At 39.6% G+C, this 23,672-nt stretch overlaps 1 protein-coding gene and 6 non-coding genes across 7 annotated transcripts; all 7 read right to left on the bottom strand.

The window, feature by feature from the left end:
* Nucleotides 1-71, bottom strand: Trnag-gcc (transfer RNA glycine (anticodon GCC)). Its single transcript has one exon. It is a non-coding gene; the product is annotated as a tRNA-Gly (tRNA).
* A 1,846-nt stretch (nucleotides 72-1,917) lies between these two features.
* Nucleotides 1,918-5,538, bottom strand: LOC139131411 (leucine-rich repeat-containing protein 70-like). Its single transcript, XM_070697438.1, has 2 exons — nucleotides 5,397-5,538; nucleotides 1,918-3,191 (listed from the first exon to the last, which is right to left on the bottom strand). The coding sequence occupies exon 2, from the start codon at nucleotides 3,185-3,187 to the stop codon at nucleotides 2,165-2,167; it is 1,023 nt and encodes a 340-aa protein (XP_070553539.1). The 5' UTR covers nucleotides 3,188-3,191; nucleotides 5,397-5,538; the 3' UTR covers nucleotides 1,918-2,164.
* A 1,374-nt stretch (nucleotides 5,539-6,912) lies between these two features.
* Trnag-gcc (transfer RNA glycine (anticodon GCC)) lies at nucleotides 6,913-6,983 on the bottom strand. The gene has a single exon. It is a non-coding gene; the product is annotated as a tRNA-Gly (tRNA).
* A 3,995-nt stretch (nucleotides 6,984-10,978) lies between these two features.
* Nucleotides 10,979-11,049, bottom strand: Trnag-gcc (transfer RNA glycine (anticodon GCC)). Its single transcript has one exon. It is a non-coding gene; the product is annotated as a tRNA-Gly (tRNA).
* Nucleotides 11,050-12,874: 1,825 nt separating this feature from the next.
* Nucleotides 12,875-12,945, bottom strand: Trnag-gcc (transfer RNA glycine (anticodon GCC)). Its single transcript has one exon. It is a non-coding gene; the product is annotated as a tRNA-Gly (tRNA).
* Nucleotides 12,946-14,046: 1,101 nt separating this feature from the next.
* Nucleotides 14,047-14,117, bottom strand: Trnag-gcc (transfer RNA glycine (anticodon GCC)). The gene has a single exon. It is a non-coding gene; the product is annotated as a tRNA-Gly (tRNA).
* Nucleotides 14,118-21,538: 7,421 nt separating this feature from the next.
* On the bottom strand, nucleotides 21,539-21,609 carry Trnag-gcc (transfer RNA glycine (anticodon GCC)). Its single transcript has one exon. It is a non-coding gene; the product is annotated as a tRNA-Gly (tRNA).
* Nucleotides 21,610-23,672: the final 2,063 nt, after the last annotated feature.

Genomic DNA, 23,672 nt, shown 5'->3' with positions numbered 1-23,672 from the left:
TGCATCGGCCGGGAATCGAACCCGGGCCTCCCGCGTGGCAGGCGAGAATTCTACCACTGAACCACCGATGCTCACTTACACTTTCCGATTTTGACAATACTCAGATTATTACATACATATGAAAAAAGCGACAAATAAAATACATGCTTCTGATGTGCTATTTAAATTCAACACATGCAAGGTACGCGTCAGGCATTCCTGCTATCAATCTTCAAGTCTTCATTCGTTTTATAACACACCTCATCCACAGTCTGTGTTCTAATTCGCCAATTGGAAGTCATGTGGGATGCGTTCTTTATGTGCTGATCCACGTAAACGACGTCATCAGGCATCATTTGTTGGAACTGTTGCCTGCCAGTCATCAGTTCTGAAAAATGATGCCCGCTGACGTCAAAAATGATATTTCGCATGCGCAAGCCGGAATGTAAACAAAGATATCGTCTGCGGCCGATCAAAACGATAGTCGATAAATTTCTAGCTTTATCCTACTTTCTGAAGAAGAACTGAATGCTCTGGTTTCCAACATGGACTCGAAACGGACGAAAACGATAATCAAACGTGCACTGAACGTTTTGCAGAAGCCTAGTATTACGATCCTGCCGGGGAAAACTTTTTCTTGCCGAACCACTCCAAAATCATAGTATTACATGGGACAAGTTTTGTGTATGATACTTTCTTATGCATGACTGCAGATGAGGTGTGTTATAAAACATATATTGACTGGCCATGAGGGCAACAGCATACGTCTTTAACCCCTCGGGCCTGTGAGTCATCCCCAAAAACAGACTGTTTCACTCGGCCTTCGGCCCTGGGGAAACAGTCTGTTTTCTTTGGTGACTCACAATCCCTCGGGGAACTGACGTATGCTGTTGTCCTCATAGCCAGTCAATATGTGTATACTGTCGTTCTATGTCCAATCAACGTTGCACACACCGTGTGTCGAACTACATGGCAGACTCGGAAACTGCCATGTCGTTTCTTGCAAATGGCACAGAGTAACATCAGACAGAGTGGCAACAGCTATTGTTTAAGGCGTGAAGCGGTTACGTAAGCCATCCATGTTTGCCTCGCCTCACGAAGCTCTTGGCTCTCTTTTCCGAAGAGTGCCGACCATGCACCCTTCGGTAATTTTCGGATTTTCACCAATTGTTAAGCGAAAGTATGTCGACAAAGTTTGTGTTGTTGCTGTCGTGTGGTGCTGATCGGAATTGATGTGTTGGCAAAAACGGGAGTGTTTTGAGCTTCAGGAAAGTGGGTTTTACCGTTTTAAAAATTCCTCTCATATTTTTATGATATTATATGAGTGTGTTTGAACCAAATTTGAAAGTCTTTTATCGATACTGTCTGGTTTTACTCAATGGTTTACGGTCAGTCATACCGTCTTTTCAAGTGCGTCAAGAAAGGACATGTTTATGAAACTGCTGGCGTGTTATGTTTTGATTGGCGTGAAGCAGTGTTTCTAGCCTGAGAGCTCACAAAGTAACTATGGTTGCTACGCGACTGGCAGTACGATGCCATCTCGTCGTATGTTTCGCATAATCTCGTGTAATTATCAACCACAAGCAAAGTCTCCAAAAAGTTTTAACACCTTTGAGCTCATTTTAATATGAAAAGCCATAGTCTGCCGAGACGACCATGGAACAAAGACATGCAAGTGTTGCCACTCTGTTTATGGTACTCTGTGCAAATGGGGAGGATTTCGTTTCAATGCAATGAGTAGTAGTTTTTCGGTTTGGCCCATGCTTTGACTTCGTTCAGTGAGTTCCCGTCAAGTCATGCATGTCTTCGTCTCGTTTGGACCTGATTCTACCCAAAATCCAGCCGACGACAATTGTCGTCACGCCACCACTTAGAAAGCAACCGACACCGATGCCGATCCAAGCCCCGGTAGAGATAGTCTGGCAACTTGATGTGCAGAGGTAAGTGAACTCCTTTACGGGGATCTGCTCTATGACTCTGTCCCTGTATTGATCTGGGTCGTGGCATCTCGTTTCTGCGCTGGGATTGTGGCTGCCGGACCAAACCCTGTAGTCAAACATGTCACAGTCGCACTGGAGTGGATTATCTGTAATGACGAGGTAGTTGAGGCTGGGTAGAACGTCAAAGATATCACCGGGAATGGTGCGGAGCTTGTTGGTGTGAAGATCGATTTTATTGAGACGATCTAGACCGATGAACCATTTCGGTCCAGTATTTCTATTTGGTTGTGGTACATCAACAGAGTTTTCACCTTTCCACAGCATTCTTCAAATGAGTTTTCCTGGAGAGTGGTCAAGTTATTGAGGGACAGGTTTATGAACTCAACATTTCTCAACCCGGTCAGCATGTACCCCCTAGTCGTGGTAAGCTTATTGAAAGACATTTCTAGGGAGACAAGATGATCGAGGCCATTGAAAGCACCTTTCTCTATGCTTTGAATTCTGTTGGAATCCAGCACCAAGTGTTCTATGTTTGTCAGTCCTTTGAAAGAATCCACTTTTAGTTCTTGTAAACGATTATAGCTGAGGTCAAGTTTTTGTAGCTTGCCCAGTCCGGTCCAAAATGACGAACTGATCTCACTCATGTTATTAAAATTTAAAGCAAGATTGGTAAGCAGGGGAGTTTTAGTGAAAGTGTTATCTACAATAGTTGAGATCCAATTTCTGTCAGCTTCAAGTCTCTTCAAGCTCTCAACGCCGTCTAACATATCGCTATTCAACTGTGTTAGGTCGTTGCTTGATAATTTCAATAAAGATAAGGAGTTCAGTCCGTTGAATGCTTTCTTCTCGATAGATGCGATGTTGTTGACGTCCAACCGAAGGGATGTTAAATTTCTTAGATTGCTGAATGTATTTTCCTTTAACTCGGTTATTTTGTTATTGGCTAGGTTCAGAGTTTCCACTGATTCTGCTCCGTTGAAAGCACCGTTGTCGATGGTTTGGATTAGATTTGAGTCCAGACGTAGTGTGATTAGGCTTGTCAGTTTGACAAAGGAGTTGACTTTCAATCGTGTTATACTATTATTATGTAGGTAAAGTGTCTCGGTGTCATTGTGGATGTCCTTAGGGATAGTGTGCTGGGCTGTGGACGAGCAATTTACTACCAATGGAACGCTGCAGTTACAATAGGCAGGACAGAGTGCGTCGACGCTGCTAAAAATTGCCGAGAAAATGACGGAAAGGGTGACGAACCAAAACGACAAATTCATGGCTCTGCAAAGTGAAAAAAGAAAGTTATAAAGAATAATATTTACTCTTACGTGTCCTTACTGGTCACATAACTAAAGCCATTACTTGGTTCCTTCGGCAATTAATGTAATCAAGCAAATGACAATCTTTTTGACTAATTTGTCATTTGGCGCGTGTTTGTCCACTCCTATAAGTTCAACGTTAACTTTCCATTAGCTTTTTTCTGTTATAACTGACCAGACACATTTCAAACTGTTAGACTACATACAGGTAAGAAGTAAACAATAACACGAACAGAGGATACATACATGGAAGGACAAATAGAGAATGAGCCAACGTCGGTAAAAAGTTCTTTTCATGAGGGAATTTGGAGACAATGTCTCCTGGAAGACTTGTCATGTACTAATTCAAAATTTAATGCTTTTTTAAGTTTTCATCTGTGTACGGAAGTATAGGGTACGAGGCGCCAAATGTAAAAAAAATAATTTACATACATACATACATACATACATACATACATACATACATACATACATACATACATACATACATACACACATACATACATACATACATACACACATACATACATACATACATACATACATACATACATACATACATACATACATACATACATACATACATACATACATACATACATACATATATATACATACACGCATATATATATAAATATATATATGTATGTATATATGTATATATATATATATATATATATGCGTGTGTGTATGTATGATTGTATGTATGTATGTATGTATGTAAATTATTTTTTTACATTTGGCGCCTCGTAATAGGGAACATCTTTGCCTTGTAGAACACCCTTAATGTACACTTACTTTGATTACTAAAGCAACGAAGAATGAACGGGTCACGGTTGTTGAGTAATCTCAAAAAATTTGCCATGAATTCAATGTGATGAGTTATTACAATGATGTCATTCAATAAAAATTATTATAGCTTTGTCAATACCCTTGAACTTGTGATATTCCCTCAGATTATTACTGATAATGTATGCGATAATCAGGTATTGTGGCCTCAGACGTTATCTACATCTACAAAATCACTGTCATTGCAAAATAACTATAAAATGTACCAAGAATTATTTACTTGTAGAAGGAGAGCTACTGATTTGAATCGTCATACGAAACGTAAAATTTACAAGATCTCCGTGTCACTATTTGAGTAAGTGCTTATCTATATGTTATCCGTTTTGACCTTCGTAATTCGAGACAGACAAAAAGCGGCATCATTCATGGAGTCAAGTAGTATTTTGATGAGTTTACCGGAGAGGGGAAAATTTCCTTGTATTCCTTGAAATTGTTTACTGCGGGCTTGCAGTAGTTTTTGTGAAACTTTATAGTCTGTGTTGTTCAACCTAAGGTATCAGAATAATACACGCCTGGGAACTGAAATATTGAACATTTTCCTGAAACTTTTTTCATGAGATCTTTCAAATTATTTTCCAAAATCAAGAATAGAACCAGATGTCACCTCGCAAATTACGGTATTACGCAAACAAATTACCTAAATTTTTACTCAGATATTCGCTATTCAAAATGGACGCTTCTCCTTTAGTACCGCTACTGGGAAAATGACATGTTCGTTTTGATAAAAACAAAATATGAACACTACATCTAATCCAGAAGCTACAAAATAGTCCGTTAAATCAGCATTTTTGCAAAGTACGGCAAAAAATCTTACAGTCTGAGTTCATCAGCAACAAAAAATTGGGAGGAAAGTTCTTTAACATTGTCGAGGTTTTTAGTTTCGGTGTCAGCCTTTGTCAGTTAACATTTTACCAACGAAGAGAAAGAGGCAGGTATTGGGTTTGGTTTTATACGTGCAAGCGTTGCTGAAAATTATTTTACCAGCACTGTGGAATGTGTTTAAATTAATTTTTCTATAGAAGGAAATGACAAAGCTCTTGTTGAATGTAGTTAAATATTAACAAGACGCCATGTAGTCATTTTACATGTATTTGCGACGAATGAGGAGATTGGACTGTTTTATTTTACGAACGATCTTTTCAATGACTTAGTAACATTTGTCTGTCCATCATACATGCTCTGAATAGCCAAACACATCAGCTGACGTTGGTTACCAGCATTCTAGTAAATTTACGAGTGTAACGTCATTTATGATTCAGTAAACACCGTGCACCTTCATTTGCGAGAGGCCGTTACCAAGCGTAATGCATTTACTTACCAAATGTTATCGCCAGTCTTTACTGAAAGCTACTGACTCGCTTTGAAACTGTCTTTAACGACCAAAACCGGATTATGAGTACCAGGATATGTCTACAACGAGACAATTTTCCCCACGTCGACGTTTCTGATGCTGGCAGTTGACTCTGTTACATGCGTCTGACCTTACGTCACGAATAAATGGTAGTTTTACTTATTATGACGGTTCCATAAATGGAACTCTCCCTCGCCTAAACGGGTGACGTCATCAAATCATATATAGTCAGGCATACCACAATCTATGAATGGTCAACACCATAACAAAAATTGCAAGCGCTTAACTTACATTATACGAATGTTTGAGACGTTCACCTGTATAAATTGGCGGGAGTTGAGATTACTGGACGCACACCATTGGATGCAAACTGAAACGGTTTACTGGGGGCTGTATTTTCTTTCTGGCCCGGACGATTCCATAGTCTACGTGTGATTAATATGAAACGCTGTCAGTGTATTCCTTAATCATGTAGGAGCACACTACGTTTCTAGATGGCCTCTCTTGAAGATTTATGTCTGCCCTAGCGAGCAAAATGTCAGTAAACTGAAAATTTACGCACTTTTCCCCTTTTTGAGCTGCCTATGTCAAAGTCTTCGTTCTACTAATTAACATTTCGCGTCCGGCAAAACTGGCATTGAAGGAATTTCAGTGTGGCAACATCTGAGTGACCTCGACATACTCGGCTTTGTGTGGTCGTCGAACTTCTGGATCGCGTGAAATATTTTCCCTTCATTTTAGCTTAATCTATATTACAAATTTTTTTATGATACCTGATTCCAGAGTTACTAGTAACAGTTCTGGTGACACTCGGCTTCATTGTGAAGAAGGGGCTGAACTCTAACTGACAGCTGATGGAGATCGTGACGGTGAATACAAATTTCTGAGAAAAGAGACGTACATATCAGTGCTGCCAAGTGTGGCTGGTATTCGTGAAGTTGCACACTGCCTGAATCTTTGAAGAGTTGGCTGTGCGGTAACTCTACTTTTGATGTGGATAATTTGACTCCCTTGCTTTTCTGGAGGACATACGAAAAGATCGGCTTAAGCCTGCCGAAAAGTGAATTCCGCCTACAAAGCATAGGGAAGCAATCTTCGATTGTAAGCTTAAGTTAGTGCCTTTCCCACGCTGCAATTAGTTGCTCACATTGTCGGAGCCTGCAAGATGATTGATTAATTGGTTGTGTTCGCGATTTATTTCACCATAATTATTTCACTCGGTTGTACAGAAATGTTTACACAAAGAAAGACCGGCACACCTTTAGAAGTATTCTTGGTAAGAACGTGCAATGTGGTCCATCATGCATCAAATTTTGCGAAAAAGATTTTCTATTAGGTTAGTCACGACAACTTTGAGAGGCGAGGTGTGAACTCCATTGTGACGTCGTTCAAATCTTTTTAAATTCATTAAAATTCATTTTTCGGCTCTGACCTATTCAACCGGACATTCATGAAAGGATGCTGTGTGGCAAAATGGTCCGTTTGCATCGGCCGGGAATCGAACCCGGGCCTCCCGCGTGGCAGGCGAGAATTCTACCACTGAACCACCGATGCTTGCCTACGTGTTACAAATTTTGACAATATTCAAAATATATCAAAACCAGCCACAAATAAAATATAACATGCCTCTTGTGATTTATATTCAACACATCGAACGGGTACTTTCAGTGTCTCATGTTCTATTAATCCTCCACCAGAGTAATGAAGGTGTCCAGACATTGACAGTGTATGTGTGATTTACCATAAATGCATGAATTGCCAAATATGTCGACTGAGTCACTGGACTTCTGCTCCAGACAATAAAGTGTCTGATGATATGTTTCAGTTGAAATGTGAGGAATCATGTAATAGTTATGTAATGCATAATCCTAGATTTTCCAACAACTCTCCCTAATGTTTTTCTGATACGAAGCGAATTTTTTGAGCGGTGAACCGCAGGACTTTTGGAAAGACAAAAGAAGAAAACTTAATGTGCTGCTTGCGAGGTCGACGTAATAATGATTGCACTTGCGTTGTCCTGAAGTTGAGTACACCACCCAGCACCGGACAGGAAACTCTCGATGACTATATCGTTGCTCTTGTAGTTGTATTTCTGCTTCACCAGGTTAAAAAAGAACAACACAAAGCAGTTATTTCCGGAGTGTACCGCACACTTTTGAAACTGCAGCATACTAGTAAATTCCCATGTGAGTTGTCCATGTTTTTAGCGGGTTTCGAACTGCAATGATGTTTATAACTGTACAATTTAAAAAGGAATCAACCGTATCTTGAGAGTTCTGTGATTGTCAGGGAATCCTCTTAAAGTTTGATCCTGACTCCTGTTCTTTAACGTGACCTTCAACATTACCCTGAGTAGAAAATAAACGTGCCCCCTCAAATACTACTGGAATATACAACATAACCCGTGTACCGAGAAAAATCCTTCATGGATAAATGAATAAAAAGATAAATAATGACGGCTCTTTAAGTTTAGTCTAGATTGGTAGAAAATTCCGAAATTTTCGGGATCTCGATAGAGTAAATCAAGAACTACGTTGTTGTTCGGAACCGTTGCAGGATAAACCCTATGTAATCATGCATTATTAGGCAGGAGGGAACAGCGGCCACTATCGAGTTAGCTGAGTAGGAGGGCGCTGTGATCACAGAATCACTGAGTTCTTATGGCCATATGCCCAAGTTTCAAACAGAGGATTTGTTTCGGGAAACGTGTCGTAACATTTGTCGGTAAATTTACTCGTCGGTTGTATCGCACATTTGATTGAGGATGGGAATATGAATAAACACATGGAAGATCTAGCAAGGTTGTAACTATTCGGCAAAGCCGGCAAACCTTTTGCAAGGTCCAGTCTGGCTGAACAGGTCTTTCCTTGTGAATAGCATCAAAGACCCGGGGTCCACAGTGTCACGGTCTCCGTGTGCTTTATATATAGCGCCCTCACATCGATGGCAATTACTTACCTTTGAACCCACGAAAACCTGATATTGCCAAAGTGCAAAAAAAAATGTTGTTTGAGGTAGACAATGTTCAGGTTCAAGTTAATGCTTTGACAACAATCGTCATCTGATAAAATGGAACAACTTTACCGGCCAGACACAGTTCTGTGCTACCTAGAGAATTGTTGCGTATCGGAAATATTGAAATAATCGAAAGAGAAAATAGGTGAACAGTGTTTTTGCGTTACTATAAACATCTAACCCCTCGGTTTCAACTATTCGCATGTATACAAGGTACACTAACACCCTCAAATAGAGATATTTCTCGCGAATACTTCAAGCTCTCAACTATCTAGAACTACTAAATATACTTGTCATTTCTTATACTCGTGCTAAATACTTACATAAACATATCTTCAACTTTTATAATATGCACAAGTTGTGCTTATTAATATTTTGCCTGCTGTTTTTATTACCAATATTCGTATCTTGAATTTTGTAGAAGATAAAATATATTTTGTCCAGATATTTTGTGTGTGTACGGTGTGTGTTTGTTTCAGATTTTTATCTTAGCTTTTATTGTCAGACATGTAAGTTGCGTTGCTTTAGCCTATTGGTTCTTAATAAAATGAAAATAAAAAAGTCAACACGAACTAATGAAATTTCAGTTATGTCCTATTCAATTCTTATCACATGTAAAACTTGAAATTATGATAAACGTTCGTGTGAGAGATGGCGGAAGGCTTGCCGTGTTTTCGTTGAAAGTGACTTTCGGGGCAAATTCTAAAGAGTGAAAAATTTTGTTTTATTAAGATGTGATGGTTGTGTTGCTTTCTTAAAAGAGCAGATTTTAGCTCCAACACTACAAACGACACGTTCACTCGTTGAGGCACTCACAGGTGTACCATGGACAGTTTAAAACATAAAGTACAAGCTCTGCAAAATGTCAAGTCTTCGTTAGATGGAGAGGGGGAGTCAATAATCTATATTTTTGACCAAATACGAAGATAAAACATCCACAATTTAAGTAATAAAGTGTGAAAGTTGTGCTATTCAAAACACGAGTCATGTAGAATAAGTCACAAAATTCCTGTCAAATAGGGGTTTTAAAACAATGTTACATATTACATGAGTGTAATACCCTTCCTCTGGCGGTGCTCCCCGCCAAGGGCGAACACACCACCAGATCCTGGCTGGCCAGGTCATAACAGTGCAGAGAAGTGTCTTTAATGTGACTTGCGCGTGTCTTTGTGAATTAATGAGTGGGTGAATATAAAATGTATTTCATCGTAGGCAAACAAAATCGCTCCTCTGCATCGGCCGGAATCGAACCCAGGCGAGAATTCTACCACTGAACCACCGATGCTGCTCTTCATCCTTTTCAACTAAAGCTAATTTTTGTCATATTGTATTCTGGATATAAAAAGTTGCTGATGATGTTGGTAAACATTACAGTTCTGTTCGCAGTCTCACCTTTGAACTCATAACTTAATTCACAAGAAGGGCTTCAGAAACATGGATTTTTAACAATGACACCTTGAACGCTCTGGGAATGTCTCTTCAATGCAAGTGAACATTTAAGGTCGGATATACTAATTTGTGGCACTTTTCGTCAATAGAAACCATCATACAAGACGACATTCGGAATTTCAAGAGACGATGTCTGATTTATTCCATTCATTTTAGTGAACACTCGTAATGACAAAAATTGAATTTTACATTGAACAAGAAAAACCACTGTTATAGGAAAGCTTACATTTAAAATTTTATACCAAGATCAAATGTTATATTGTTTTCAATAACCCTTGGAGTACAAATATTTTATTGCACAAGGATCAATATGATTTGGGTTGTTCGAGAACCAGTTCGAACTGGAAATCATTGAAACTGGATTTAAAATCAAAATCATGCATAATAAAAGATAGAAATAAAAATAAGTAACTCATATCAAAATATAAGACTAAGTATATTATGTTCGAACACAAAAGGGCTATTAAAGGTACACAGTCACCGTAAGTTTGCATATCGGGGCTTAGCGTACTACCTCGTAACACCTGTAGCTGTTGGTCCTCCATACTTGATACGTCAAAGAATATGCAGACGACGCTGCTAAGTATGCCATGGCTGGTCGTGTGGAGGCGCCCTTTTTAAAAACCGGCCACCCGCGTAAAATCTGTGATTGGCTATTAAAAAAACAGGTGACCGAATACCTTTAAATTGAATTCGTTACATTGGATTTACGTAAATGGTGCCAGCATAACTGGATCGTTTACGACAGATTGCAAATTTCATTATTTCTTTTCTCAGTGTTGTCGAGAAAGATAGCATAATCACAGCGTCACTTTGTTGTACTTGAAAGATGATTTTTTTGTCACTTACTTCACTTCAACAGGTGCCTTTATGAAATCAAATGTTTTATGATTAGGGTAGTCTGTGTTGTTAAATTATCAAAAAAATAGGAATCGTCCTGATATCATCCTTGATTATGAACGATCCTTATCATCCTTGGTTATGAACAACAGCTCGAACTGGAAATAAAGGATGAACGATAGCAAATTGTAAAGTACACCAAGTACGTGGTAAATTTCGACGTGCACTAGCAAAATTATAAAAATTGCATCGGCCGGGAATCGAACCCGGGCCTCCCGCGTGGCAGGCGAGAATTCTACCACTGAACCACCGATGCTACATACCACTTTCAAAATTATTACATTTTTTATTCAATTTAATGTTTAAAAATTCAATCCTGTGGAACCTCGTACAGTGGTGACTCGCGGGATTGTTATGGAAAAAAACACATAAAATGTGCTCCTAATGAGGTCGGCATCTACGTCAAATAATGATTGCACTTTCGTTGTCCCAAATTTGAGTACAAGCACCACGCAGCACCGGGCAGGAAACTCTCGGTGACAATACCGTTGCTCGTGTAGATGTATTTCTGTTTCACGAAGGTTAAAAAAGAACATCACAAAGGAGCTATTTCATGCACCTCACTGGTGTTAATTCGAAGGCCATCGTACACTTGTGAAACTAAAGCATACTGGTAATTTACTATGTGTGTTGTCCATGATGTTAGCGGGTTTCGAACTGCAATGATGTTTATAACTGTACAATTTACAAAGGAATCAACCGTATCTTGAGAGAGCTGTGATTGTCAGGGAGTCCTAAAAAATTTGACCCCGAGTCCTTTCTAGAACGTGACCTTAAATATTACCCTAAGTAGGAAAAAACCTCGCCCCTCAAATACCAATGAGATATACAACATAACCCACATACAGAGAAAAATCTTTCGTGAATAAGTGAATAAATAAACAAATAATGACGAATTGGTTCAGTTTCGTAGAAAATTCTGGGAATTCAAGAACAATATTGCTGTTCGGAACCGTTGCAGGATCCAGGATAAACCCTTTGCATTCAAGGCAGAAGAGAACAGCGGCCACTATCGAGTTAGCTTAGAGGGCGTTGTGATCATAGGATCAGTCCTGGTGGCGCTAGTAAAATGTAAGTTCAAACAAATGCTTTGTGAGGGGAAAAAGTGTCATAACATTTGTCGGTAAATTTACTCGTCGGTTGTATCTAAAATTTGATTGAGGGTGGTAACACATGGAAGGTCTAGCAAGGTTGTTACTATTCGGCAAATCCACCGTCTGACTGAACAGATCTTTGTTTGTGAACAGCACCAATAAGGTGTTTGTCTCTACTTAATAGCGCCCTCACATCGATTACATTATTTACATTTCCACCTACGAAAACCTGATAGTGCAAACTGCAAACATGTTTTTTTTGGAAGCATAGACATTAGTATCTCAGGTTTATGTTAATTCTTTGATTGGGCAAGGTAAGATGGACAACAATCGCTCTCTTCATAAATGGAACAACTTTTCTGACCAATTACAGTACTGTGCCATGCTACCTAAAGAATTGTTGTGTACCGAAAAAAATACTCACAAGAGAAAATGGTCAACAGTTTTTTTACGTTGCTAAAAATATCTGACCTCTCGGTCTCAATTAATTGTATGCATACGTGCCACACTAACATCCTCGAACAGAGATATTTCTCTCAAATACTTCAAGTTCACAGTTATCTAGAACGAGTAATATGGTCGTTGTAGCAATTGTTGTGAAAGTTTGAGTGGCAGCCAGTGTAGTCATTTCTGACACTCGTACGTGAACACTTACATAAACATTATTTCTGCAACTTTTATCAGATGCACAGTTTTTTGTTCATTTATATTGTTTTTATTACCAGTATGCGTTTCTTTGATTTCGCAGAAGATGACAGTCAACATGAATTGATGAAATTCAGTTTTTATTGTATTCAATTAAAGACTTGTCGTGTTTCCGTTGATAGTGACTTTGGGGTAAAAATCCTTTTTATTAAGGTCTGAGAAGCAGGTCAGGTCATTACAGTCGGAGCAGAACAGTGTCTTCAATGTGCTTGCGAGTTTCTCCGTGAAATCAGCTGTCAATATAAAAATGTATAATCATCTTTCCAAACAAAATATTCCCATTGCATCGGCCGGGAATCGAACCCGGGCCTCCCGCGTGGCAGGCGAGAATTCTACCACTGAACCACCGATGCTGCTTCCGTGTTACACGTAACCAAATACTTCCTAATCATATTCTTGATAGAAAATGTTTCCGATGATATGGCAAACATTACAGTTTTGTTTGCAATGTCATCTTTTTGCTCTAAACTTCATATGCAGGGCTTCAGCGAAACTTGAATTTTTGACCAACGACACCTAGAACGCTCAGGGAATGTCTCATAGTGCATTTGAACATTCAGGTAGAATACCGATTTAGGACAATTATCGTTGTCGTTCAATAGAAATCATATAAAGACGCCATTCAGTTTTTCAAAAGACGATATCTGCATTTTAATCCCATATATCTGAGTGACCATAACGATAAAGGAAATTTTACGGTGAACAAGAAAACTAATCAGTCTGGAATAGAAAAGATTACATTTAAAAATTGCAAAATCTTTGCAAATTCCTGAGGTAACTTAAGGAGACTTAAGATGAACTTTTATGGTATGAGTACAAACATTTTATTGCACAAAGATTAATGTGATTTGGGTTGGTCGAGAACCAGCTCGAACTGGAAATCATTGAAAATGGATTTATAAACCCAAATCATGCACAATCAAACATAGAAATATAAAATAAATAACTCCTATTCAAAATATAACTTACGTATTATGTTCGACCATAGACCCTCGAGAAAAACTCGAGGGTCTATGGTTCCACACATGTTTTCTTTCGTCGTGTCAAGGTTATTCACATAGTTTTTAATGAAACAAAGGAACTATCTAACTGAATTTGTTGCACTGAATTTACACAATGGTACCCGCATATTCGACAAACAGGTGGCAATTTTTGTTCAATGATGAGAAAGATAGCAAATTAAATTGACGTGCATATGTATGACACAGTACTTTATCCTTGCACACAGTTCGAAGAAAATTGACTCAGGAGTGACAGAGAAACGGCTGCTGACTGACGGACGGACGGACGGACAGACGGGACCCAACCCATAAGTCCCCGCCGGACTGCGTCCGCGGGGATTAAAAATATAGGGAGACTCCTGATTATCAGCCCTGATTATGAACGATGGCAAATCGTAAAGTAAACACTGACTACATGGTAAAATTCGACGTGCGTTAACAAAATTACTAAATTGCATCGGCCGGGAATCGAACCCGGGCCTCCCGCGTGGCAGGCGAGAATTCTACCACTGAACCACCGATGCGGCATACCATCCCCAAAATTAATACATTTTCTATTCAATTCAACTTATGATTAAAATTCAATCCTGTGGAAATTCGTACAGTTCAGTTATACCGTACATCACTTCTTACTCGGAAAATACTTTTCATGTATATTCTTTGCGTATAGATCACTCACCATCGGATATTGGGCACTAATAATATCATCGAACGTAAGACAAATGGTGACGTTCAGGACGTTGACGTGCAACAAGCATGTTGCACATTTTCAGCAGGGAAATTTTGACAGACGTTTTATTTTTCAAAATTTGGTATAATCATGAACATTTTAGTCTCACCTTTAGCCAGGAGTTCAATGAAGTTTTGGCAGGCTAGGCTGGGAAGCAAGACTGTCCGTTGTATCTGATCAAGGCCCATTTCGACAGTCGGCGGTGCAATGGGCGAGTTTAATATAGGTCAACCACGACAGATCAGAAGATAAGGAATCCCATGTTCAGTGCGTTACTTTAGCACTATTTTAACTCCGCCAGTAAAATGTTTGTACAAATTTCGTGACGAGACTAAACGCAATGACAAATAAACAGACGTACAAACATAGACCCTCGACAAGGGTCTATGATACAAACAAGCTCTTCAAGTGAGCGATGGCGTGTGCTGATGATGGTATTGAAACCTTTGAAACGAAGACTTCTACTGTTTTGGCCATCATCACTGGAGACGAGGATCAATTGGTTGTAAGTTGTGATTGATTTTTGTCTGTAAAGTGCATTTTCTAATTAGACCCTCAAAATGATGTCGAAAGAACGAGTGTCCGAGTTGTCCACGCAGCAAATATATGTGTCCTGTCGACTGTAATTGCAGCTGAGCTTTTATCCGGTCTGGTATATCTCTGTCTGACTAACGTATTGTGCGTATGATTGTTGTTCCTCATAACCGTGAACTAGACGCCAGGAGGGGGGAAGTTTTGGTACAATGAATTCCGTTCCTCCTCGTTCCAAATAGCTTTCTCCGCGCTGCTTCCAGTCTCTTGCCCATGGACTTCGCCTGGTTGGATGTCAGTTTCCAGTGACGTGTATGTTGGACCGTCTTCATGAATTGACAGAGAGTCTTCGCGGTCGCGGTCGACGACTTGACTTGTCCGTGGATTCTCGTCGTACCCCGTGTAGCGTCTATTGGGGACACAGCCGTAGGCATAGTGGTATGAGGGTGCATCCGAGGACCTTGTCCGGAGTTGCTTGTCGACCGAATCATCTTGGTCTGAAATCACCTCTAGGTATTCTGGGATTGGTTTGTGAGAATCTTTCGGGCTCACCCTTTTGTCTCCATGCAGTTCGTTGGAGTCGTGTGGACCTCTGTGAATGCCAGCATCCACTTCAGTTAGAACGTCTCCTACATATTCGTATTTGACGCTATTCGACGTCGAGATGTCTGTCGGCTGCGTTGGCGGGCCATTATCGTTGGTCTTCCCGGTGGGCGAACGTTGCGCAGACAAATTAAGCAGAGCTGCCAGGTTTGCGATCACGAAGCCACCCTTTTTACTGGTGTCCCCATCAAGTTCGCCCTCGGAGGGGTTATAGAGATATTGGATAGTATAGGATAGTGCAAATTTGTACTTAATGGGATGGACACATTGAGATACATTTTGGTTCAAAATAGAACTGAAACATTGAATAAAATCAAAATCTCAATCGGGTGAATCATTATTGAAGCATGCCATTCTTGTCTGTAACAATCTTGTAACCTTTGACAAAATAAAGTTAAAAATACTTCACAATTACCCACTTGCTGCTCAAACCAAACATAAGCAAAACCATATCTCATGAGCAGCTGTTTAATCTTTGTAGCCCAATTTGTCTTGCCCGCTTCATCCAATTTCCGTAACATCTCATAGCATGCCTTTGGATACCGAGCATTGTCCATTCGGACTAACCTTAACCAATATGAAACACATCTCTTCATGTATACGCAACTCAGAGGGTATCTACCGCATTCACCCAAAACAGCCTCATTATTTACATTACTGGCAAGACCTAATAAAAATCTACAAAAACGGAAATGAACCCTTTCAATAATTGGAGAAGTACTCAAATCCCCAGATTTCCGAGCCATAACAGAGTATAGGAACAATACAACTATCAAAAAGCTTAAAAGCATTCTGGGTAGACATACAACCTATTTTTGTGATAACGATTTGAATTTGTGTAAGAGCTCGTTTTGCTTTAGTAACTAACTCTGTTTTAGCAGGTGACCATGATAGTCGTGATGATATTAATAGTCCAAGATAATTATAATGCTTAACACTAGTAATCTTACTTCCCATATAGACCCAGTTTTCATATTTCTTTAAAACGCCACCATTTCTGAAAACAATAATTTTTGTTTTATCAAGATTTACTCTCATACACCATTGTTTACAGAACAACTCCAATTGATTGATTTTTCGCTGTAAAGATATTGGAAGATCGGCATTGTCTGTAACATCATCAGCATACATAAGTAATCCCAAATTAGGCAGATCTTCATTTACAGATATCCCATCTTTATCAGATGCATTCATGTATGTGTATAATTCATTTATAAATAAATTAAACAATAAAGGGCTTAGCATACAGCCTTGCCTTGTACCAAATAAAAATTATTATAGCTTTGTCAATACCCTTGAAGTTGTGATATTCCCTCAGATTATTACTGATAATGTATGCGATAATCAGGTATTGTGGCCTCAGACGTTATCTACATCTACAAAATCACTGTCATTACAAAAACTATAAAATGTACCAAGATTATTTACTTGTAGAAGGAGAGCTACTGATTTGAATCGTCATACGAAACGTAAAATTTACAAGATCTCCGTGTCACTATTTGAGTAAGTGCTTATCTATATGTTATCCGTTTTGACCTTCGTAATTCGAGATAGACAAAAAGCGAAATCATTCATGGAGTCAAGTAGTATTTTGATGAGTTTACCGGAGAGGGAAAAATTTCCTTGTATTCCTTGAAATTGTTTACTGCAGGCTTGCTGTAGATTTTGTGAAACTTGTTCAACCTAAGGTATCAGATTAATACACGCCTGGGAACTGAAATATTGAACATTTTCCTGAAACTTTTTTCATGAGATCTTTCAAATTGTTTTCCAAAATCAAGAATAGAAGCAGATGTCACCTCGCAAATTACGGTATTACGCAAACAAATTACCTAAATTTTTACTCAGATATTCGCTATTCAAAATGGACGCTTCTCCTTTAGTACCGCTACTGGGAATATGACATGTTCGTTTTGATAAAAACAAAATATGATTACTACATCTAATCCAGAAGCTACAAAATAGTCCGTTAAATCAGCATTTTTGCAAAGTACGGAAAAAAATCTTACAGTCTGAGTTCATCAGCAACAAAAAATTGGGAGGAAAGTTCTGTACACCGTCGAGTTTTTACTCGCGTCGCGCATGCGCGCAGCGAGGTATGTCGCAGCGATGTCTGTCTGTGTGTCTGTCTGTCTGTCTGTTGGTCCATTTTCTCAAAAACGGCTGAACGTATTTCAGTCAAATTTGGTAGACATCTTCAGAATTCAAATGGCTAGAACTGAAAAGGTTTTGGTGGGCGTGGCTTGGATATTAATGAAGTTATGAAAGTTTTAATTTTTCTGTTACGCCGCGTATGACAAGTGAAAACAATCGACTGTTTGAGGGCGCTGTGAAATGTGCTTGTCCAGGTTGGCTACAGCTGGATAGCTCTGGTTTCAACCACGGTCCCTCCGTGTTTCAACCTCGTATTGAACATTAAAAATATGATATTTTATTACTCATTCAACTCACTATTCAAGATAAAATATCGTTTAGCAAATTAGCTTCATCCTTGGTAATTGATTGTTTCCCTCGCTGCTCGATCGCCAGAAATGAGTACATACGTTCTTAGCCCTGCGTACGATGCTGTGTGTTCCGCTACAGCTATTAATAGCCCCGCTCACCACAGCCCTGCAAAGACCCGTACGTAAGTTGGTGACTTCAAATCCATTTTTGGACTTGACGTAAAAAGCCAAATTACTGCCGAAATTCAGCGTTCTTGGGCCCAAGTCGTATCCCTGCCTACCGCAGCTACTCGATCGCTTCCAAAAATGCCAGTCTTTTATTCTTTTTTCGTAAATAACCGTCGATGTCGGCAACTCTCTCGCTAGCCCTGCGTACGTACGCAGTGTACGCTGTGCATTCCCTGTGTGCGTTCCTAACACACAGCGTACACTGCGTACGTAATACGTTCTCTACCTAGCCTCATGGCATGGAAGTGCTGATGAATAATAACTTTGGGTCAAAGGTATTGAAGTGTCCAATCAGGTTCGTGCACAGAGTCCAAGGCCATGACCTACTTCATGTACTGCTGCACTAAACATTTTACACAAAGTGATTTCTGAATTCAGTCACTCGGCCGCGCTGATCGCTAATCTTGAGTTTGACTGTTGATGTCGTCGTGTCGACGTTTGACTTTAAGAATCGTGTGGGTTACTCTGGACATAGCGAACCAAAAGCTAGATTATCGAAGGTTAGCGTCATAATATTTGATCAATGCATTTTCTCTGAGAATGAGATGTAGAGTGACACTTTTCAATCTTGTGTGTGTGTCAGCGAATTTATATTCCGGCATGGTTCCGCTGAGATCAGCATAATATTATGGCGACGTATTGACAGTCTGTGTCTTTTAAGTTGCTTTTCAAGATTGTATTAGCTACAGAACCAACAATGACAAATTTTTCATGAGATTTCCATGTTGGCATTGATGTTAAATCAGGAGCAGTAGGCTAGCTCCTGCCATGCTCCTGCGTACAATAGGTCTGCGTTTCCCGGCGGTACGGTGGTAGGCCGACGGCTTGTACCACACTGTCCACAGGACAGCACGTGGTAGAGGCCGTGTGCACAACCTGTACGCAGAGCTTCGAATACACTAGACAGAGTTCGTGTTTCCGTAAATTAGGCATTGAACTTGACAATATAGGCAATAACCAGAATCATCGACCATCGCCTGACAAGTGCACCATAGTCAGCTGTACATGAGTTGCGTGGCGTGGTGAGCAGGTTCCCATGGGTATTTATTTTTTGAAACGCGTACTTCAAAGGTCACGAACTCATTTTGCTGCTACACGGCGCGGCACAGATGATTGTATCGTTTTTGGGCGCATTGAGATACTGTGAAGTAGGTCAACTCGTTCTACATGGCAATTATATGTGAAATATGCAGAATTTATACGCAAACGCGACCTCTGCCAGTTAAGAGCCTGCTCAGCCATTTGCACTTGCATCGACAGATATTGTTGGATCATAATTTTTCAAATGGTTTCTTTTCTTTTTTTTCATTGCGTAATACAGTGGGGATAATGTCAAATTTAGATAGATTGGATTAATTTCGGGAATAAAAACAATGTAATGTCATAAAGCCAATACCCCAAGAATTACTTTACAAATGTTGGCACGCGAGGCAATTCAGTTCATATCTGGGTTCTTTCGGTGTCACCTTTGTCAGTAACATTTTACCAACGAAGAGAAAGAGGCAGGTATTGGGTTTGGTTTTCTACGTGCAAGCGTTGCTGAAAATTATTTTACCAGCACTGTGGAATGTGTTTAAATTAATTTTTCTATAGAAGGAAATGACAAAGCTCTTGTGAATGTAGTTAAATATTAACAAGACGCCATGTAGTCATTTACATGTATTTGCGACGAATGAGGAGATTGGACTGTTTTATTTTACGAACGATCTTTCAATGACTTAGTAACATTTGTCTGTCCATCATAAATGCTCTGAATACCAAACACATCAGCTGACGTTGGTTACCAGCATTCTAGTAAATTTACGAGTGTAACGTCATTTATGATTCAGTAAACACCGTGCACCTTCATTTGCGAGAGGCCGCTACATAGCGTAATGCAGTTACTTACAAATGTGTACGCCAGTCTTTACTGAAAGGGACTCCCTCGCTTTTGAAACTGTCTTAACCGACCAAAACCGGGTAATGAGTACCAGGATATGTCTACAACGAGACAATTTTCCCCACGTCGACGTTTCTGATGCTGGCAGTTGACTCTGTTACATGCGTCTGACCTTACGTCACGAATAAATGGTAGTTTTACTTATTATGACGGTTCCATAAATGGAACTCTCCCTCGCCTAAACGGGTGACGTCATCAAATCATATATAGTCAGGCATACCACAATCTATGAATGGTCAACACCATAACAAAAATTGCAAGCGCTTAACTTACATTATACGAATGTTTGAGACGTTCACCTGTATAAATTGGCGGGAGTTGAGATTACTGGACGCACACCGTTGGATGCAAACTGAAACGGTTTTCTGGGGGCTGTATTTTCTTTCTGGCCCGGATGATTTCATAGTCTGCGTGTGATTAATATGAAACGCTGTCTGTATTCCTTAATTATGTAAGAGCACACTACGTTTCTAGATGGCCCCTCTTGAAGATTTATGTCTGCGCTAGCGAGCAAAATGTCAGTAAACTGAAAATTTACGCACTTTTCCCTTTTTGAGCTGCCTATGTCAAAGTCTTCGTTCTACTAATTAACATTTCGCGTCCGGCAAAACTGGCATTGAAGGAATTTCAGTGCGGCAACATCTGAGTGACGTCGACATACTCGGCTTTGTGTGGTCGTCGAACTTCTGGATCGCGTGAAATATTTTCCCTTCATTTTAGCTTAATCTCTTTTACAATTTTTTTTATGATACCTGATTCCAGAGTTACTAGTAACAGTTCTGGTGACACTCGGCTTCATTGTGAAGAAGGGGCTGAACTCGAACTGACAGCTGATGGAGATCGTGACGGTGAATACAAATTTCTGAGAAAAGAGACGTACATATCAGTGCTGCCAAGTGTGGCTGGTATTCGTGAAGTTGCACACTGCCTGCCACTTTGAAGAGTTGGCTGTGCGGTAACTCTACTTTTGATGTGGATAATTTGACTCCCTTGCTTTTCTGGAGGACATACGAAAAGATCGGCTTTAAGCCTGCCGAAAAGTGAATTCCGCCTACAAAACATAGGGAAGCAATCTTCGATTGTAAGCTTAAGTAGTGCCTTTCCCACGCTGCAATTAGTTGCTCACATTGTCGGAGCCTGCAAGATGATTGATTAATTGGTTGTGTTCGCGATTTATTTCACCATAATTATTTCACTCGGTTGTACAGAAATGTTTACACAAAGAAAGACCGCACACTTTAGAAGTATTCTTCTCAGTATTCTAGGTAAGAACGTGCAATGTGGTCCATCATGCATCAATTTTGCGAAAAAGATTTCTATTAGGTTAGTCACGACAACTTTGAGAGGCGAGGTGTGAACTCCATTGTGACGTCGTTCAAATCTTTTTAAATTCATTAAAATTCATTCTTCGGCTCTGACCTATTCAACCGGACATTCATGAAAGGATGCTGTGTGGCAAAATGGTCCGTTTGCATCGGCCGGGAATCGAACCCGGGCCTCCCGCGTGGCAGGCGAGAATTCTACCACTGAACCACCGATGCTTGCCTGCGTGTTACAAATTTTGACAATATTCAAAATATATCAAAACCAGCCACAAATAAAATATAACATGCCTCTTGTGATTTATATTCAACACATCGAACGGGTACTTTCAGTGTCTCATGTTTTATTAATCCTCCACCAGAGTAATGAAGGTGTCCAGACATTGACAGTGTATGTGTGATTTACCATAAATGCATGAATTGCCAAATATGTCGACTGAGTCACTGGACTTCTGCTCCAGACAATAAAGTGTCTGATGATGTTTTAGTTGACAAGTGAGGAATCATGTAATAATTATGTAATGCATAATCCTAGATTTTCCCACAACTCACCCTAATGTTTGTCTGATACGAAGCGAATTTTTTGAGCGGTGAACCGCAGGACTTTTGGAAAGACAAAAGAAGAAAACTTAATGTGCTGCTTGCGAGGTCGACGTAATAATGATTGCACTTGCGTTGTCCTGAAGTTGAGTACGCCATCCAGCACCGGACAGGAAACTCTCGATGACTATATCGTTGCTCTTGTAGTTGTATTTCTGCTTCACTAGGTTAAAAAAGAACAACACAAAGCAGTTATTTCCGGAGTGTACCGCACACTTTTGAAACTGCAGCATACTAGTAATTCCATGTGAGTTGTCCATGTTGTTAGCGGGTTTCGAACTGCAATGATGTTTATAACTGTACGATTTAAAAAGGAATCAACCGTATCTTGAGAGTTCTGTGATTGTCAGGGAATCCTTTTAAAATTTGATCCTGACTCCTCTTCTTTAACGTGACCTTCAACATTACCCTGAGTAGAAAATAAACGTGCCCCCTCAAATACTACTGGAATATACAACATAACCCGCATACCGAGAAAAATCTTTCATGGATAAATGAATAAATAGATAAATAATGATGGCTCTTCGAGTTTAGTTTAGATTGGTAGAAAATTCCGAAATTTTCGGGATTTTGATAGAGGAAATCAAGAACTACGTTGTTGTTCGGAACCGTTGCAGGATAAACCCTATGTAATCATGCATTATTAGGCAGGAGGGAACAGCGGCCACTATCGAGTTAGCTGAGTAGGAGGGCGCTGTGATCACAGAATCACTGAGTTCTTATGGCCATATGCCCAAGTTTCAAACAGAGGATTTGTTTCGGGGACGTGTCGTGACATTTGTCGGTAAATTTACTCGTCGGTTGTATCGCACATTTGATTGAGGATGGGAATAAACACATGGAAGATCTAGCAAGGTTGTAACTATTCGGCAAAGCCGGCAAACCTTTTGCAAGGTCCAGTCTGGCTGAACAGGTCTTTCCTTGTGAATAGCATCAAAGACCCGGGGTCCACAGTGTCACGGTCTCCGTGTGCTTTATATATAGCGCCCTCACATCGATGGCAATTACTTACCTTTGAACCCACGAAAACCTGATATTGCCAAAGTGCAAAAAAAAATGTTGTTTGAGGTAGACAATGTTCAGGTTAAGTTAATTCTTTGACAACAATCGTCATCTGATAAAATGGAACAACTTTACCGGCCAGACACAGTTCTGTGCTACCTAGAGAATTGTTGCGTATCGGAAAAATTGAAATAATCGAAAGAGAAAATAGGTGAACAGTTTTTTTTGCTTTACTCTAAACATCTGACCCCTCGGTTTCAACTTCGGTTTCAACTATTCGCACGTATACAAGGTACATAAACACCCTCGAATAGAGATATTTCTCGCGAATACTTCAAGCTCTCAACTATCTAGAACTACTAAATATACTTGTCATTTCTTATACTCGTGCTAAATACTTACATAAACATATCTTCAACTTTTATAATATGCACAAGTTGTGCTTATTAATATTTTGCCTGCTGTTTTTATTACCAATATTCGTATCTTGAATTTTGTAGAAGATAAAATATATTTTGTCCAGATATTTTGTGTGTGTACGGTGTGTGTTTGTTTCAGATTTTTATCTTAGCTTTTATTGTCAGACCTTTAAGTTGGCTTTTAGCCTGTTGGTTCTTAATAAAATGAAAATAAAAAAGTCAACACCAACTAATGAAATTTCAGTTATTGTCCTATTCAAT

This window comes from Ptychodera flava, chromosome 4 (assembly GCF_041260155.1).
Source record: "Ptychodera flava strain L36383 chromosome 4, AS_Pfla_20210202, whole genome shotgun sequence".
Classification (NCBI taxonomy): domain Eukaryota; kingdom Metazoa; phylum Hemichordata; class Enteropneusta; family Ptychoderidae; genus Ptychodera; species Ptychodera flava.
This window is presented reverse-complemented; position numbering and strand designations above follow the sequence as displayed.

Excerpts from the sequence above, each read along its gene's own strand:
- LOC139131411 (XM_070697438.1), bottom strand. The coding sequence starts at position 3,187 with ATGAATTTGTCGTTTTGGTTCGTCACCCTTTCCGTCATTTTCTCGGCA.